Source organism: Herpailurus yagouaroundi, unplaced genomic scaffold, assembly GCF_014898765.1.
Source record: "Herpailurus yagouaroundi ecotype Mexico unplaced genomic scaffold, PumYag 184, whole genome shotgun sequence".
NCBI classification, from domain to species: domain Eukaryota; kingdom Metazoa; phylum Chordata; class Mammalia; order Carnivora; family Felidae; genus Herpailurus; species Herpailurus yagouaroundi.
In genome coordinates this window covers 29,205,621-29,220,040 of record NW_024412415.1, presented here as the reverse complement: position 1 = coordinate 29,220,040, position 14,420 = coordinate 29,205,621, and the positions used below count along the sequence as shown (strand labels likewise).

General features: G+C 49.2%; 1 protein-coding gene across 6 annotated transcripts in view; it reads left to right on the top strand.

The window, feature by feature from the left end:
- Nucleotides 1–770: 770 nt before the first annotated feature.
- DAPK2 (death associated protein kinase 2) overlaps nt 771–14,420 on the top strand; it is a 119,922-nt gene continuing 106,272 nt past the window's right edge. Inside the window, exons 1-2 of one of the 6 annotated variants that reach the window (XM_040492931.1) lie at nt 771–863; nt 7,009–7,106. In XM_040492931.1, coding sequence (XP_040348865.1) covers nt 7,015–7,106 — 92 coding nt within the window. In that variant the 5' untranslated portion in view covers nt 771–863; nt 7,009–7,014. Of the gene's footprint in view, nt 864–1,043; nt 1,173–1,205; nt 1,679–4,175; nt 4,472–7,008; nt 7,107–14,420 lie in introns of those variants that run through there. The other 5 variants (XM_040492930.1, XM_040492929.1, XM_040492928.1 and 2 more) reach the window with 5 other exon arrangements.

The following is a 14,420-nucleotide window of genomic DNA, read 5'->3' as shown; positions in this document are numbered from 1 at the left end:
TGGAGGTCCTGTAGATGCAACTTGCACATGCTTTTGTTTCAGCCCCATGTGAGCTCCATTAGACACTCTAAGAAGGGTTGTTTGCCCCACTTAACTGATGAAGGAAAAGCTCGGGTGCCATGCCTAAGACAATACATGGGGAAAGACAGAGCGGGGCTTTGAACCAAAGGGCAGAGCTCTGAATCTAACACCTTCTCCTCTAGGACTGTCTTGAGGAGCCCTGTGGATGACTTAGGGATGGAAACTCTGGGAAGGGGCCTCCATTTCCTTTGGCTAAACAGTCTCTTGTCTTGAAGTAAGTTCTGTCTTGGCTGTGATTCTGTTTCCGCTTCCTTCTTCCCATCACCCTCTCCACTCTCACTCTTCTTTTCCCCTCCTGGGATTCTTGGCAGAAGGACGAGAGGAGGAATCCACTGCCAAGTCCTTTATTAAGGAAGGCTTGATGGTGATGCGGGGCTTCACTTACCAACCTTGCAGAGGCTGGGGGTACGGAGGGCGAAGGAGGTTAGGCTGCTTCCAAGCTGGGGCTTGGTGGTGAGGAGGGGAGTGTCCCTCACCATCTCAGCCCCCACCCAGCTATGAAACGTGGGTGGTGAGGTTCCCAGAAGAATATGTCAGGGAGCCTTCTGGCTGGGAGGGAGGAAACGGCCTATTCCCTAGTGGGACTTCCTCTTTCACAGTGTGCGTGTCGGGGGCGGGGGGTGTGGAGGTTAGGGGTGGAGGGACAAGGAAATAACATTGTCTGAGCGATTGTGCCAGGCTACGTCACATTATCAGCAGCTCATTTAAATCGTTTTCCAGATAAAGCTTGGAGAGGTTCGTTGACCTGCCCAAGGCCACACAGCTTGTGAACCTCAGAGCCGGTAAGGACGCCTGGACGGTCTTGCCCCTGGCTCTCTCCCTTGACTCCTGGAAGCGTCGCCGGACCTGGTGGAAGGCTGTCGGCCCTCACCTCGGGGCTGTCCGGAGGGGGCTCCCAGCAGGGGGCGCCCCGAGCCCCGTCCCGGGGAGGCCGGGAGCGCCTCCAGCCGGCGCCTGGGACCGGGCAGGCCGCTCCGCCCCCTCGGCTCCTCAGCGGCTCCGCGGGCGGGCGGCCGGAGAGCAGAGACGAGCGCCGCGCACCCGGTCGCGCCTGCCGTGCTCGCCGTGCCCGCCCAGCGCAGCCTCCCGCCGTGAGTAGCGCCCGTGTGCGGGCTCGACGGGCGGGACGGGGCGCGCGGGGCTGAGGCTGGCGGGGACAGATTGGTCCCGGGATCTGTCTCGGGTTCCCCAAGCCCGCCGCCCCGGTCCCTGACGCCACCCCCCCGGGTATGGCCGGCCTTGCCCTTGGCGCTGTGGCCGGCCCTGGACCTGCCCGCAGCGCCCCAGAGGGCCTCGCTCCGAAGCCTGGCACTTTGACCCGAGGGACCGGGTGGGGGCAGCGGGCCGAGGCCTGGCACCCAGGCGAGAGATAGAGACAGACTTTCATCAACGTAGGGCGCCTTAATGGAGAGAGCACTACGGATTCCCGGGAGGAGAGGGGCCAGTCTTCTCAGCAACGGCCACCTCGCACACCTCCTCTCCCCATTTGCACAAGGACTCGTTTCAAGAAGGCTGCTCCGTACATAGTCAGCTTGCTTGTGGCAGAATGAAGCTGTGGTCCCCATCGTCAGGGGCCCAGACCGAGGCCAGAGCTACGGTGGGCATGGGGGTAGTCAGTGGGTCTGGGGTAGAAGGGCAAAGGAAGGAAGGCATTGTCAGTTGTTGACCCTGATTCTGGACCAGGCAATGTGGATGCCTCATGGCATGTGTGGGTCTGGCTAGCCCTCACTGTGACTTTGCCATGTGGAAATAAGTATTCTCACTTTGGGAAGGAGGAAAGAGGTGAACACTGAGGACATGAAGGTAGTGGTACGTTAGGGGTACACCCTGGAAGAGAGGAAGTCATAGCTGGTTGCCTCAGAAGCAGGTGGAAAGAAGGTCTCTGGGGGCATGTGGAGAGAACACAGCCCCTGACACCTTGTTCTCTAGAATCCAGCCGAGGGCAGCTGGGGGCTGCTGCTATGGTTTCTGACTCTGATTCCCAGCTGCGTCCATGTAAGGTATTTCTGGGAGAGTCCTGGTGATTAAGGGGAGCCGGTGCCTTGGCCTCTTCACAAATACTTTCAGAGCCCTGTTCTTCCCCAAACCGCCCATCTTCTAAGATGTGTTTTTAACACCTAAAGTGGTCCCACTGATAATTCAGCTGCTTTGGGAGAGGCTTGGGCAGAGGGTGCAGGGGTGTGGATGAGGGTGGGTGGGTGCTGGTCTGGAGCAAGTTTCCAGCTGGCAGGAATGAGACCTGAACTGTCCTGACCACCTCCCTCAGATTTGCCTCCTTATTAGACATGAGAGTGAACAAGCAGGCTGCACATGGACTGGACCTTCACTAGAAAAATGAGGTTTTCTCTTGTCAATTTCGGCAAATGGCTGATGTCTGAGCCCAAGTTTCTTTATCAGGGGTTGGAGTTCGTCAAAGCCTTGAATGCCTGGAGGGGGTCTGTGATGCTGGAGTCCCTTTCCTTTTTTTTTTTTTTTTTCAGATTTTTCTTTTAATGTTTTATTTATTTTTGAGACAGAGAGAGACAGAGCATGAGCAGGGGAGGGGCAGAGAGAGAATGAGACACAGAATAGGAAGCAGGCTCCAGGCTCTGAGTTGTCAGCACAGAGCCCGATGCAGGGCTCGAACTCACGAACTGTGAGATCATGACCTGAGCCGAGACCTCAACCGACTGAGCCACCCAGGCGCCCCTAGGGTCCCTTTCCTTCTGTGGATGGCCTCCTCAGAGCCTGGGTGATGGGGAGGGGTATAAGAGGACCATCATGCCTGCTCCCTTGCAGTGGTCCCATGTCACTGACTTATATTGGGTGAGGTGGTGTGATGGTCTCTGAATGTTCAGCAGCATGAGCAGGGTTGAGGGTGCTGTCATCGACGCCCAGGGCAGAACAGCTGGAGCGGACTAGCTGTGTGACTCAATAAGTCCCTTCCCCTGTCTGGTCCTTAGTTTCCTTCTTTTGTAAAACAAGTGGGTTAGGCCAGACACCAGTGGTTTTCAACCACCCCGCACCCCCCCCCCCCGACCGCCATGAATTCTTACACAGAGCCCTAACTTACGTTATAAAGTAGAGCTGCTGTGCCTCCCCTTCCTCATGCCGGTGGCTCCTGAAGCAGAGTTTAAAAATCCCCTAAATGATCTTTGAGGTCCCTTTTTGTGAGGTTCTAGGAAACCTGTGTTAACCCTCAGAAGTGTTGCTTATTATTAGAGTTGGGGGCAGGAGTATGAATTCTAGCGATTCCATTAAGAGAAATGTGGGCATTAAGATGGGCTTCATCCTTGGAATGTCTAGAGCTGATGGCCTGTGCCTCTGACCAAAAGCTGTAGCTGTGTCCCTCCCCTCTGACGTGTGCTTTCATCTTTTCAGGGCCCGAAAGGTTCCTGTGCCCTGGGGCCTTTTCTGGGTCCTAACTGGTGATTATAATTCCACCTCAGAGTTTCTCCCCTTTAGTTCATGTTCCTACATTGAGAAAATTGATAAAACACAAATTCATCTTGGGGAGAGATATCAGGAAGAGGCTTTAAGTTGTTATTGGTTATTTTAACTTGAAGCATCTGAGCAGTGGCTTTGAGAATGGAGGCTGGGCCACTACATTTAAATCAACCAACATTTATGGAGCACCTGCTGTCTACCAGCTGCTACAAGGGGACAGAGGTGAGAATGTCACCACCACTGCCCTCATGGGGCTCCAAGACAGTAGGCAGGAGGGAAGGAATTCACATTTGTTGGAACCATCTAGACACTACTTAAAACATTTTACGTATGATATCTCATTTTGTCCGAAAGTAGATATTAGTCTCATATTTTATTATGTAAAATCTTGATTGTATATAAAGTAAGTGTACATACCACATAGCCATGTAACCACTGCCCAGATCAAGAAACAGCATTGCCTGTACCCTGAAACCCCCTTGAGTCCTAGACATCACCTCCCACCCAGGGGTAACCACTATTCTGACTTTTAGCACCACAGGTGAGTTTTGCCTAAGTGGAATCACACAGTATGTAATCTTTTCTGTCTGGCTTCTTTCATTCAACATTATTAGGCTTGTGAGTTTCATCTATGTTGTTGCAGGTAGCCGTAGTTCATTTATTCTCATTGTTGTGTAATAATTCTATTGCATGGGTATAACTCTATTTACGTATCTATTCTTCTATTGATGGCCATTTGGTTGTTTCCAATTTTTAGTTATTACTAATAATGCTGCCGTGAACATTCTGACATGGGCCATTTTGGAAGGCATCTACATGCATTTCCCTTACGGATGTCCATAGAAACTGCCCAACAGATTTCCAAAGTGGTTGTCCCAGAGTGTGCTTCTCCTGGCAGTGTTTCAGAGTTCTGATTTCTCCACATAGTCACCAACAGTAGGCATTGTCCAGATTCATTTTCCATGTAAGTAATTTGAAGCTTAGAAAAGTTGTCCTGTGCTCAATGTGTGCAGAGGTTGTAGAGCTGGGGTTTAAACCCAGGTGTGACTATGGAATCTGTGAATTCTCCTTCTGGGTTAGACATAGACAGTTATGAGCCAAAATACGAAAGCTCTAACCCTAAAAATGTATGATGAGACCTCTCTGGGAACTGAAAGGGAGAAGGGGGTTTTAATTTGTTTTGATGAGTAAAAGGGTCATGGAGCCTCAGAGTTGGTAGCATTTGAGCTAGGTCTTGTGGGAAGAGAGCTGTTTTCCTAGGGAGGCTCTCCAGGTGGGCCTTCCATGGAAAGGGGCCAGGTTGAGCTGAGGCATGGCAAGGGTGGAAGTTTTGGGGGAAAGGGAAAGGTCTACTTTAGCTATACTATAGGTATGTGGGGGGAGGGAGATAAGGCCAAAACGTTAGTTGGAGCCAAACTGGTGGTCCTAGTTTGTCCTTAGGGGGCTCCCTTGCCCCCGAGCCCCTGGCTACCCCTGGAGCCCAAGGCAGGGGCTCATGATTTTGTTGGGCAGCTGGGGTTGCTTCGAACCCCTCTCAGCTCCTGATAGCAAATGGAGCTGGCCTATCGCCAAATGGAGGATCGTAGCTGTTCCAGGGGCTGCTCTCAGTGTATCTATCAACAGAACTTCTTGGAGTTTTCTGCTTTTCTTTAGTTGTGTGAACTCAGTAACCCCACCCCTCAGGACTGTGTGAAGTAGGTGATATGGATGTTATCAGCCCCTTTTACAGATGAGGGGACTGAGGCCCAAAGATGGTGCCAGCCTGTGTGGGTTACACAGCTAATACACACCCAGGCTAGTCTACAACTGGGGCTCCTGGGAGCCTGCCCTTTTTTGTATTCCATGCTTGCTGGGCTCAGGCCAAGCACAAGGTGAAGACCGAAGAGGGAGGAGGATGCCTGATGGACCACGTGCACTGACAGGGCAGGAGGTCGGCAGGTGACCAGGAGAGTCAGGCTGGGGAGCCAGGCCAGCTCTGCCTGGGGGTCTTCAGGGATGTGTGCTCCATGGAAGGGAGGGAGGCAGGCTGCATCTCAGTAATAGAGCTGTGGTTTGCAGGGGGCAGCACTGGAGGAAAGAGGGTGAAATGTATACATTTTCTGAGAGTTGGAACAGCTCCAGCCACTTGGCACTGATGAGACTCACCCTTATGTAATGGTGCCTCCACCCAGCTTGGTGAAAACAGTCTTTTGGGGCTCATGGGGCCCTGGGCGTGGTTGATATCTGATTGGCAGGCAGAAGAAAAGCTGCCAACTCTAGCCAAAATGAGCTCTGAGAGGCCTTTGCTAATGACTCTCGAAAGACACATCCACAGGCAGCTGGTTTTATCTTTATCATTTGCAGGCTGTGTCCTGGGCCCTGCCCTTGGGGTGCTGTCCAGGATGGCATATGGAACTCCAAGAATGGGTGGGGCTTCTTGGGGCAGGGGGATCCCAGGGTAGGATGCATACAGTCTCTTCTGGTGTAGTGGTGAACACTCCCCATGGCTCAGAGTTGTCTTCTGGCTCTTACTGAGGTGATCTGGGTGGGCAGGTGGCTCCATTTTATAGATGAGGAATCTGAGGCTCCTCTGACAAGAGATGAGGTCACAGAGCTAGTTGTGGGCAGAATTGGAACTAGAACCTCTAGCTCCTGACTCCTGGTGCTTATTGTGATTTGTCACACCACTCCCGTCCATCTTTCCCTTGGGGTGATGAGTGAGAGAGTTTATAAATCAGTTCAGACTCGCAGTTGGGTGGCACAGCCCCTGAGGGAACTGAGGTGATGATAATCCCTTACCTTTTTACAGCATTTTATAGTTTACAAAATAATTTCATGATTTGCATTAAATAGTATTAACCCATCTCACAGATGAGGAAACTGAGTCTCTGGCAGTTTACATGACTTACCCAGGCAATTGGGACTTGAATCCAGAACTTCTGACTCAAAGATGAGGGCTTTCCTGTCTTATGGTTGCTTCTTTTCTCAGTAGACCTGGATTTCATGAGTACAAATTGCCGAAGCTGGCCATGGTGTTGTTTCTCTGAATTTGTTCAGAGCAGATCTGAAGAAGTGAGGAGGGCTCTTTTTCTATCTCCTTAACAAATTTGAATTGGTATACATCAAATAAGAACCGTATAGGGGCACCTGGGTGGCTCAGTCCATTAAGCGTCTGACTTCAGCTCAGGTCATGATCTCATGGTTCATGAGCTGGAGCCCTGCGTCAGACTCTGTGCCAACAGCTCAGAGCCTGGAGCCTGCTTCTCCCTCTTGCCCCTCCCTCACTTGTGCTCTATCTCTCTCTCAAAAATAAATAAATATTTAAAAAAAAAAAAAAGAACCGTATATTGTCAGTCATTGATGAGAAAAGACTTGCTTGAGCAGGACAATTCTTAAGGAACCAGTGCTGTGGGTTATTGTTAAATTATTAGCTCCTTGCAAGCTGATTACTTTTAGGCCCAGACTCTGAGGCTTCCACCAGTGTTCATGGCTGTCCTGACCTCCCGTTTCCTCCCGTTTCAGGGCTGTATGCTCCAGGCCTCAATGAAGAGCCCAAACATGGAGACATTCAAGCAGCAGAAGGTGGAGGACTTTTATGACATCGGAGAGGAGCTGGGGAGGTAAGAGGCTGGGAGAGGTGGAGGGGGTGCCTCTCCTGGTACACTTGTCACTTGATCTTGTAGGCACGGGCTTGTCACAGGACTCGTGGGAAACTTTAAAAACAATCCTGAGGCATTCACCTTCGTGTGCAGCTCTGCAAACAGTCATCTCTGTGGAAATAAAGACTTGCTGGCATAAGGGACTAGAATTCTTGAGCTCTAGGTTTTCAGTATAGCCTGGCTGACAGTTATGGTGAGTCTAAATGCTTCTCGTTTCCTCTGTTACTTTTCTCACAAAGCCACTCCCAGGTTCTGGACTGAGATCTGGTCTGTTGGTTTTCTTCTCTGAGTCCCACTTAGGATTCTCCATGGCTCTCAGGATTTTGTTTCATAAGCTCAGTGCCTGAATGGGAGGTGAAGTAATCCTCCTGAAAATGGATTCACGTTGAGTAACAGGGTACGCGAGCCTCGTCACGAAGGTTCCTAGGATCTGAGTTATTGGGTGCATTTTTAGGTTTGCTAAATCTAGAATGCAGCCAGGGATAAGTCCTGATATCTGAAAGTAGTTAGTCTTCAGAAAGGAATGAAGATTTCCCAAGCTCTCTTCTTGCCTTCCATTTCCAGAATCTGCTAATATTTAAACAGTTTTTTAGTGATTACAGATCACCAGCCCTACGGTTGGATTCTCACTGCAATGCAAGAGATGGGAATTCATTTCATTCTCATTTTGCAAGTGAGGAAACTGGCCCAAAGAGTTTAAGCAAATTGCCTGAAATTGGTCAGCCAGCGAGTGACGTGGCCAAGGTCTGGCCAGTCCAGTTTGCACCCGCACACCTGTCATGCCCTTTCCAATGAGCATGGCACTTACACACTCACATATGCTTACTGGTACACCAAGCCTCACCCCTTCACACACCCAGCAGAGTAAAAACTTGGGGGCTTAGGGCCTTTGCTGTATCCACGATGCAACACAGGAGGCCTTTCCCCTTTATAGAGCTCTTGGGTCAGGCCTAATTCTCTTACTTTCTTTTATGTTTAAAGACAAAATTGAAAGAGTTTCAAAGCCAGAGGAGCCTTACTCCAAGAGGAAGGTGCAGTTACTTCAAGTCCAGGGAGTGCTTGTCCTGACTGACTAGCTGGCTGGGTGGGGGAGCAAAGACTGCAGAGACCCTGGAGGGGAATGGGTCCTCAGCCTTCTGCCTGAGCCGGCTGCCACTGGCAATCCAGGGGTGAAGGGGTGGGAAGAAGACAGAGGGCCGGAGGCTGGAGGGTGGTCAGTTGGAGTCTGCCTCTGAATGGGAAGCCAGGTGCTTCTCCTGCCCTTGGTGATACAAGGGAGAAAGTGGCAAGCTCAGCAGCAGACTCTGGCAGGCCTTGCCCGTGGCATTTGATTTGGTAGCCTCACCTTGGCCACATCCTATGGGGGTCTGTGCCAAGTGCTCTGGGTACAGATATGAGCAAGACATGGACAGTTTCAGTCCTGGACGTTCAGCCTGGCCATAGGGGCAACCGTGCACATCCCAAGGCCAGAGTTGGATGGGACCTTGTTGGGGCGGGGGCTCTGAGGAAGAAAGTAGAAGCAGTTTCCTGGGGGAATTCATCTATTCTTCCTTCTTAGTCCCGTCTCTCCCCAGTTTGTACATCAGGGCTATTAGAACTGGAGGAGGCCTGGGGCACCTGGGTGGCTCAGTCGGTTAGGCGTCCGACTTTGGCTCAGGTCATGAACTCACAGTTCATGGGTTCGAGCCCCACATTGGGCTCTGTGCTGACAGCTCGGAGCCTGGAGTCTGCTTCAGATTCTGTGTCTCCCTCTCTCTCTGCCCCTCCCCTACTCACGCTCTGTCTCTCTCTCTCAAAAATAAATAAACATTAAAAAAATTTTTATTAAGAACTGGAAGAGGCCTCTTCTCTGGTCCTTCACGTATAGCAGGGTGGAGGGCCTGTACCTCACAGCCTGGGAACCTTGGATGACTCCCCCTCATTTCAAAAAGGTTGACTGGACACAGGGTAGGTAAGAGGCTGAAGAGGCCTGAGGCCTTTGGAATGGCTTGAAATCCTAGGATTTGTGGTCTAGAGGCCAGATGAGCTAGAAGGCTTATAGAGATCCTTTCTTCCAGGCTCTTCATCTGAAAACTGAGGAAACTGAGACTCAGAGAGGGGAAGATCTTGCCAGGGGCCATAAACAGGCTGGAACTAGACCTGCCAGCAGATGAGTGCTGAGATTCAGAAGGGGCAGTCCTCTTTTTCTCTCCTCCCCTCCTTTTCTTCACTTATCATGCTTCTGAGGAGGTTCCTTGTGCCAGGCACTGTCCAAGGTAGTGGCAAACCAGCAGATGCATTCCTGTCCTTTTGCAGCTTATGATCCACTGGTGGACAAAGGCTCTAAACCAGTGAACAGGGGAACCAAGAGCATAATTCATTATGGCATGTGTTAAGGGCTGTGCAAGGAGAGAACAGGATGCACTGAGACAGAATAGGGGACACAGTTGAGACCAAGTGGTCAGGGAATGCTGCTCTGAGGAAGTGACTGTCCATTTGAGAACTGAGGGCTAAAGGTGCAGGAGAAAGCAACAACATGGACACAGGCCCAGAGCTGCTGAAACTTGAGCTGTAGGTGAGCAGTGCTAGATGAGGTTAGAGACATAGGTGTTAGACACGTGGCCAGTGAGCTTTGTGTCAACACAGAGTGGTGGAAAGGTTTGGCACATATTGAGATTTGGGTCCCCTTCCTAGCTGTGCAACCTTAGGACAGCTTACTCAACCTCTCTGGGGCCTCTGTTTTCTTACCCATAAGATAGAAATAATAACAGTACCTAGTCCATGGTCGTGAAATGTGAAGTGTCAAGTGAAATGCCAAGTCTATGGTACCCTCATGGAACCAGGCACAGGGTAAGTGCTCGATGAACAAGAGCTTCTGGCCTTTGAAGCATATTTGGGACACCAAGGCCCTGCCTCCCACCTCTGGAGCGCCCCCAAGAGGGAGGTGTGGGACTCTGCAGGAAGAACAGAGTTGTTGGGTCATGCTTATTTTGGGGAGAGGTGCGTGTAAACCTGCTTCCTCTGCTGTCAGTGAGCACCCTAGGCTAAACTCAAGGATGTCTTACTGATTTAGCTCCTCATTCAGTACTTCCTGTGCAAAAATGAAAGCAAGCAACACCATTTTTCATTTTTACCCGTACTGATAGATAGGTCTCACACACCTAATGTTGGGTAAAGAAAGCCAGGTGCAAATGAGTCCGTACTGTATAATTCCATTTGGGTAAAGCTCAAAATGGGCAAAATGAATCAATGGTGCTGGAAGTCAGAATAGTGGTTATTCCGAAAGAACTAGTGACTGGAAGGCGGCATGAGGGAGGTCCCATGGGGTGGGTATTGTTCTGTTTCTTGATCTGGGCACTTACTTCACAGATACATCCTTTATGAAAAGCCATACCTCTTTATGTGCATTTTTTTTTTCTGTAGGCCTGTTATATCTTAACTAAAACCGTGTATTAACAAACAAGGAATCTTTCACACTGTTCCTTGGCCTAGTCTGGTCCCTAAAGCTCATGTTTTTGATTCATTTGGATGTCTTTATGTCCTCATCCTACAAGTAAGAGAGCATCTGGGAGTAGAGCTGCTAAATCCACCTTTGGATTGGGACAGTGTGCCCTGGCTGGAGGGTCCTCAGCTGCTTGACCATGTGATTCTTAACTGATTTCATGCTGAGTGCAGATACTTAGCTGTGCCATTTTGGTACCAGCCTGCTGGGGATGCTGGAGATTGTCTGCTGCTTCTGAGAGTGGCTGGAGAAATGCTGCAACCTACAGATTCTGGCTTCTCCCAGCCTTGGTAGCCAGGGTAGGGTAGAGCAGGGGAATATTAGAGCAGGACTTATAAAGAAAAAACCCATCCAATTCCTCCTTTTTAGACAAGGCTAGGTCCAGAGAGGGGAAGTGACTTGTCCGAGGTCACTCGGGGAACTAGTCATGGACCAGGATGGGGACCGGTGGTCTGACTACTCTTAGTCTGGGGCTCTGGCCACCACACCATAAGGACCCACAATGTACAAACTCATTTTTGCTCTCATTTGAATGCTTCTCAGGGAGTGGAGGAGAATATATAGTAGGGTGGTCTTTTCTGTTTGACCTTGAGAGTAGAGCAACAGTGTCAGAGTCAGGAGGTTGAGCAATGGGGAAGGAGTGATGTTCCCCAGGGGGAGGGCACTGATAGATACTCCCTCCCCCTGGGGAGTATGCCCAAGAGTACAAGGTATTTTAGTGAAAGCAGCATGTAATGATCAGTGCTTTCTTCTTTCTTGTGCTTATATTACTTTCCTTTACTTAGATTATTACATTGACATAAAATCGTAAAATGTTATGCTGAACTGGATTTCAACAAGAAGTTAGTCCAAATCTCCATTTTATAGATAAGGAAAGTGAGGCCGAGCTCACCGAGGAGGTGAGCTGATTTGTCCAAGGTCCTAGAGTAAGCAATATGGAAGGTGGAACTTAAAGAAGCTTTTATATTATTTTATTTTAAAAAATATTTTAAATTTATTTATTTATGTATTTAACACAAGGCAGGAGGGACGAAGGGAGAGAGAATCTCAAGCAGCCTCCATGCCCCTGTCGAGGGGCTTAATCTCACCACTATGAGATCATGACCTTAGCCAAAATCAAGAGTCAGATGCCTAACCAACTGAGCCACCTAGGCACCCCAGAAGCTTTTAAACTGCACTGTGCTAATTTAAACAAACATACAGGGGTGCCTGGGTGGCTCAGTTGGTTCAGTGTCCGACTTTGGCTCAGGTCATGATCTCATAGTTTGTGAGCTCAAGCCCCATGTCGGGCTCTGCACTAAGAGCATGGAGCCTGGAGCCTGCTTTGAATTCTTTGTCTCACTCGTTCTCTGTCCCTGCTTGTGCTCTCTCTCCAAACAAACAAACAAACAAACAAATGTTTATTGATATATACATTCAGTTTTCATCCATAGCCCCAGCTCTGTCAAGGAGCCTACCTCACCATTACCCCACACATGCCTCACCCCACCCCCCTCTTCCCTGGTGAAGACAGCAGCCATAAGCCTTGCTCCTACTTACAGGAGGTTCATGTATGAAAGGCTGAAAGGTACCCTGCCAGGCACGTAACCTGCAAAATCCCCTTTTGTAGGGACAGGAGCCTTGGGCCAGGGAAGGAGCCACTGTTCTGGACCTCACCCTTCCTAAACAGACCTGAGGAATTTGCTGCGACATCCATATTGACAGGGCTGCCTGCCAGACCTGAGTCACCCGATGGGGTTCTCAGTGGTTAAGATCACACATGTAGCTTAGCCAGGGCAGCCTCTTTTGGGAGAGAAACAAAACCTACAGGAATGTGTAGAGCTCAGATTTACTCAGGCTGGGTTCTATAGCCCAGTCTAGCCACAGAGCACTATAGGAAACAACAATAATAAGTGTTTGGATTTACCTGTTTCAGTCTTTGGGGAAGGGTTTCCAAGGTGAACTTTGAAGCAAAGAGGCTTTTGGTATTTCTTTTTAAATTAAAAACTTCTTTTTTTATTATAGAAGTTATGCATGGCAAATGTCATAAAGTTCTGAAGAGTTCAAGTAAAAGGTCAACTCCCTCTACCCTCCTTCCTTGTCTCGTGCCCACAGCTAGACTTTGATGATAATTTTCTTCTGTTGCCTTTTAGAACTTTTCTAAGCAAAGCAAGTGTGTACAGGGGCCCAGATGGGATCATATGACCATAACTACAACTTGCTTTATTCACTTAATGAAATACATTGACTATCTCTAAAAATCTTTTAATTTATTTTTTAATTTTAGAGAGAGAGAGAGAGAGATCACAAGTGGAAGAAAGGGACAGAGGGAGAGAGAGAGAGAGAGAGAGAGAGAGAGAGAGAATCCCAAGCAAGCACCATGCTCAGTGCAGAGCCCGATGCAGGGGGCTTGATCCCACGACTCTGGGATCATGACCTAAGCCAACAGCAAGAGTCAGAGGCTTAACTGACTGAGACACCCAGGTGCCCCTGAATATCTTTCACAGCAGTATAGAGAGATCTTGGAGACTTATTTTGGATGAAAGTTTGTTTTTTTTTTTTAATAAAAAACTAGAGAAGACAAGCCAATAAGAAATTAGCAGCCTTAACTCAGCCAACTATTTTTATTTCTGACTTCTACCTTCTCATTTTTCCAGAGCTGTTTTTCACACCCACACATCCCCTTCTCTTTTGTGTCTGCTTGAGGCACATAAGCTCAGAGTTAACATTCTCCCAAGTGCTGAGCTCCTGGGGCAGGGTGGGGAGGCGGTGGGGGGAGCCGGGCAGCGCTCATGGCCCCGGGATTGCCCAGGGATGAGATGAGGCCTATCTCACATTTGTTTGTTTGGGGCCATCAGCTCTTTTGAAGGTAGGTTTTCTTATTTTGTTTATTTGTTTGTGTTTGTTTGTTTAAGTTTTTATTTTAATTCCAGTTAGTTAACATACAGTGTAATATTAGTTTCAGGTGTACAATATAGTGATTCAACGCTTCCATACAACACCCGCTGCTCATCACAACAAGTGCACTCCTTAATCCCCGTCATCTAGTTCACCCATGCCCCACCCTGTCCCCTAGGTTCTTACTTTGAGTGTCACTATAGCACGGAGACAGAGGCCGAAGGTCCCAACGACTTCGGTGACTTCTCCTTGTTCTTGCTGTTCCCTTGCTCTTGGATAAGTTAAATTTTTCCTTCAAGGTCTAGGTCAAATGCTCTCTCCCTAGCAAAGCCTGACTCACCCCATCCGACTCCACCCTGTTCTGTAGACGTAATTACTGCTTATTCTGGACCCACATCCCTGTTAAGTGCTCAGGTCATCATACCTCATGTTACCTGAAAGAGTTCACTGGTCATCTTCCCACTGAAGATTCCTCCAGGCGGGGCGCCCCTCTATAGTGTCCAGAGCAGGCCTTTTACACTTGATAAGTGCTCGGCTCCCACAGATACCCATCAGGAGACTGCAGTGCTTTCTGGAACCTACTCAGAGTTAAATCTGAGGCAGAAAACCTCAGCCAAGTCCCCAGCACCCATAGACCTTGGCATCCATGAACGTTCAGAATTTTGCAAACACAAAGTGGGAAACAAAATGCAAAAATTACGTTCATTTCCTGGACACACATTGTTATATTTAATCCTTATAACGTCCTGAGAAGAGTTATTACTCCTATTTTATAGATGAAGAAACTCAGTCTCCAAAATGTTAGGTAACTGGCTCAGGAAATACAGATCTACCTCATCAAGGAGAAGCCAGCTGGGAAATTCCACTCGGTGCAACACAACAAATCTTAGAGAAAGTCAGAAATAAAAGCCAGAAAC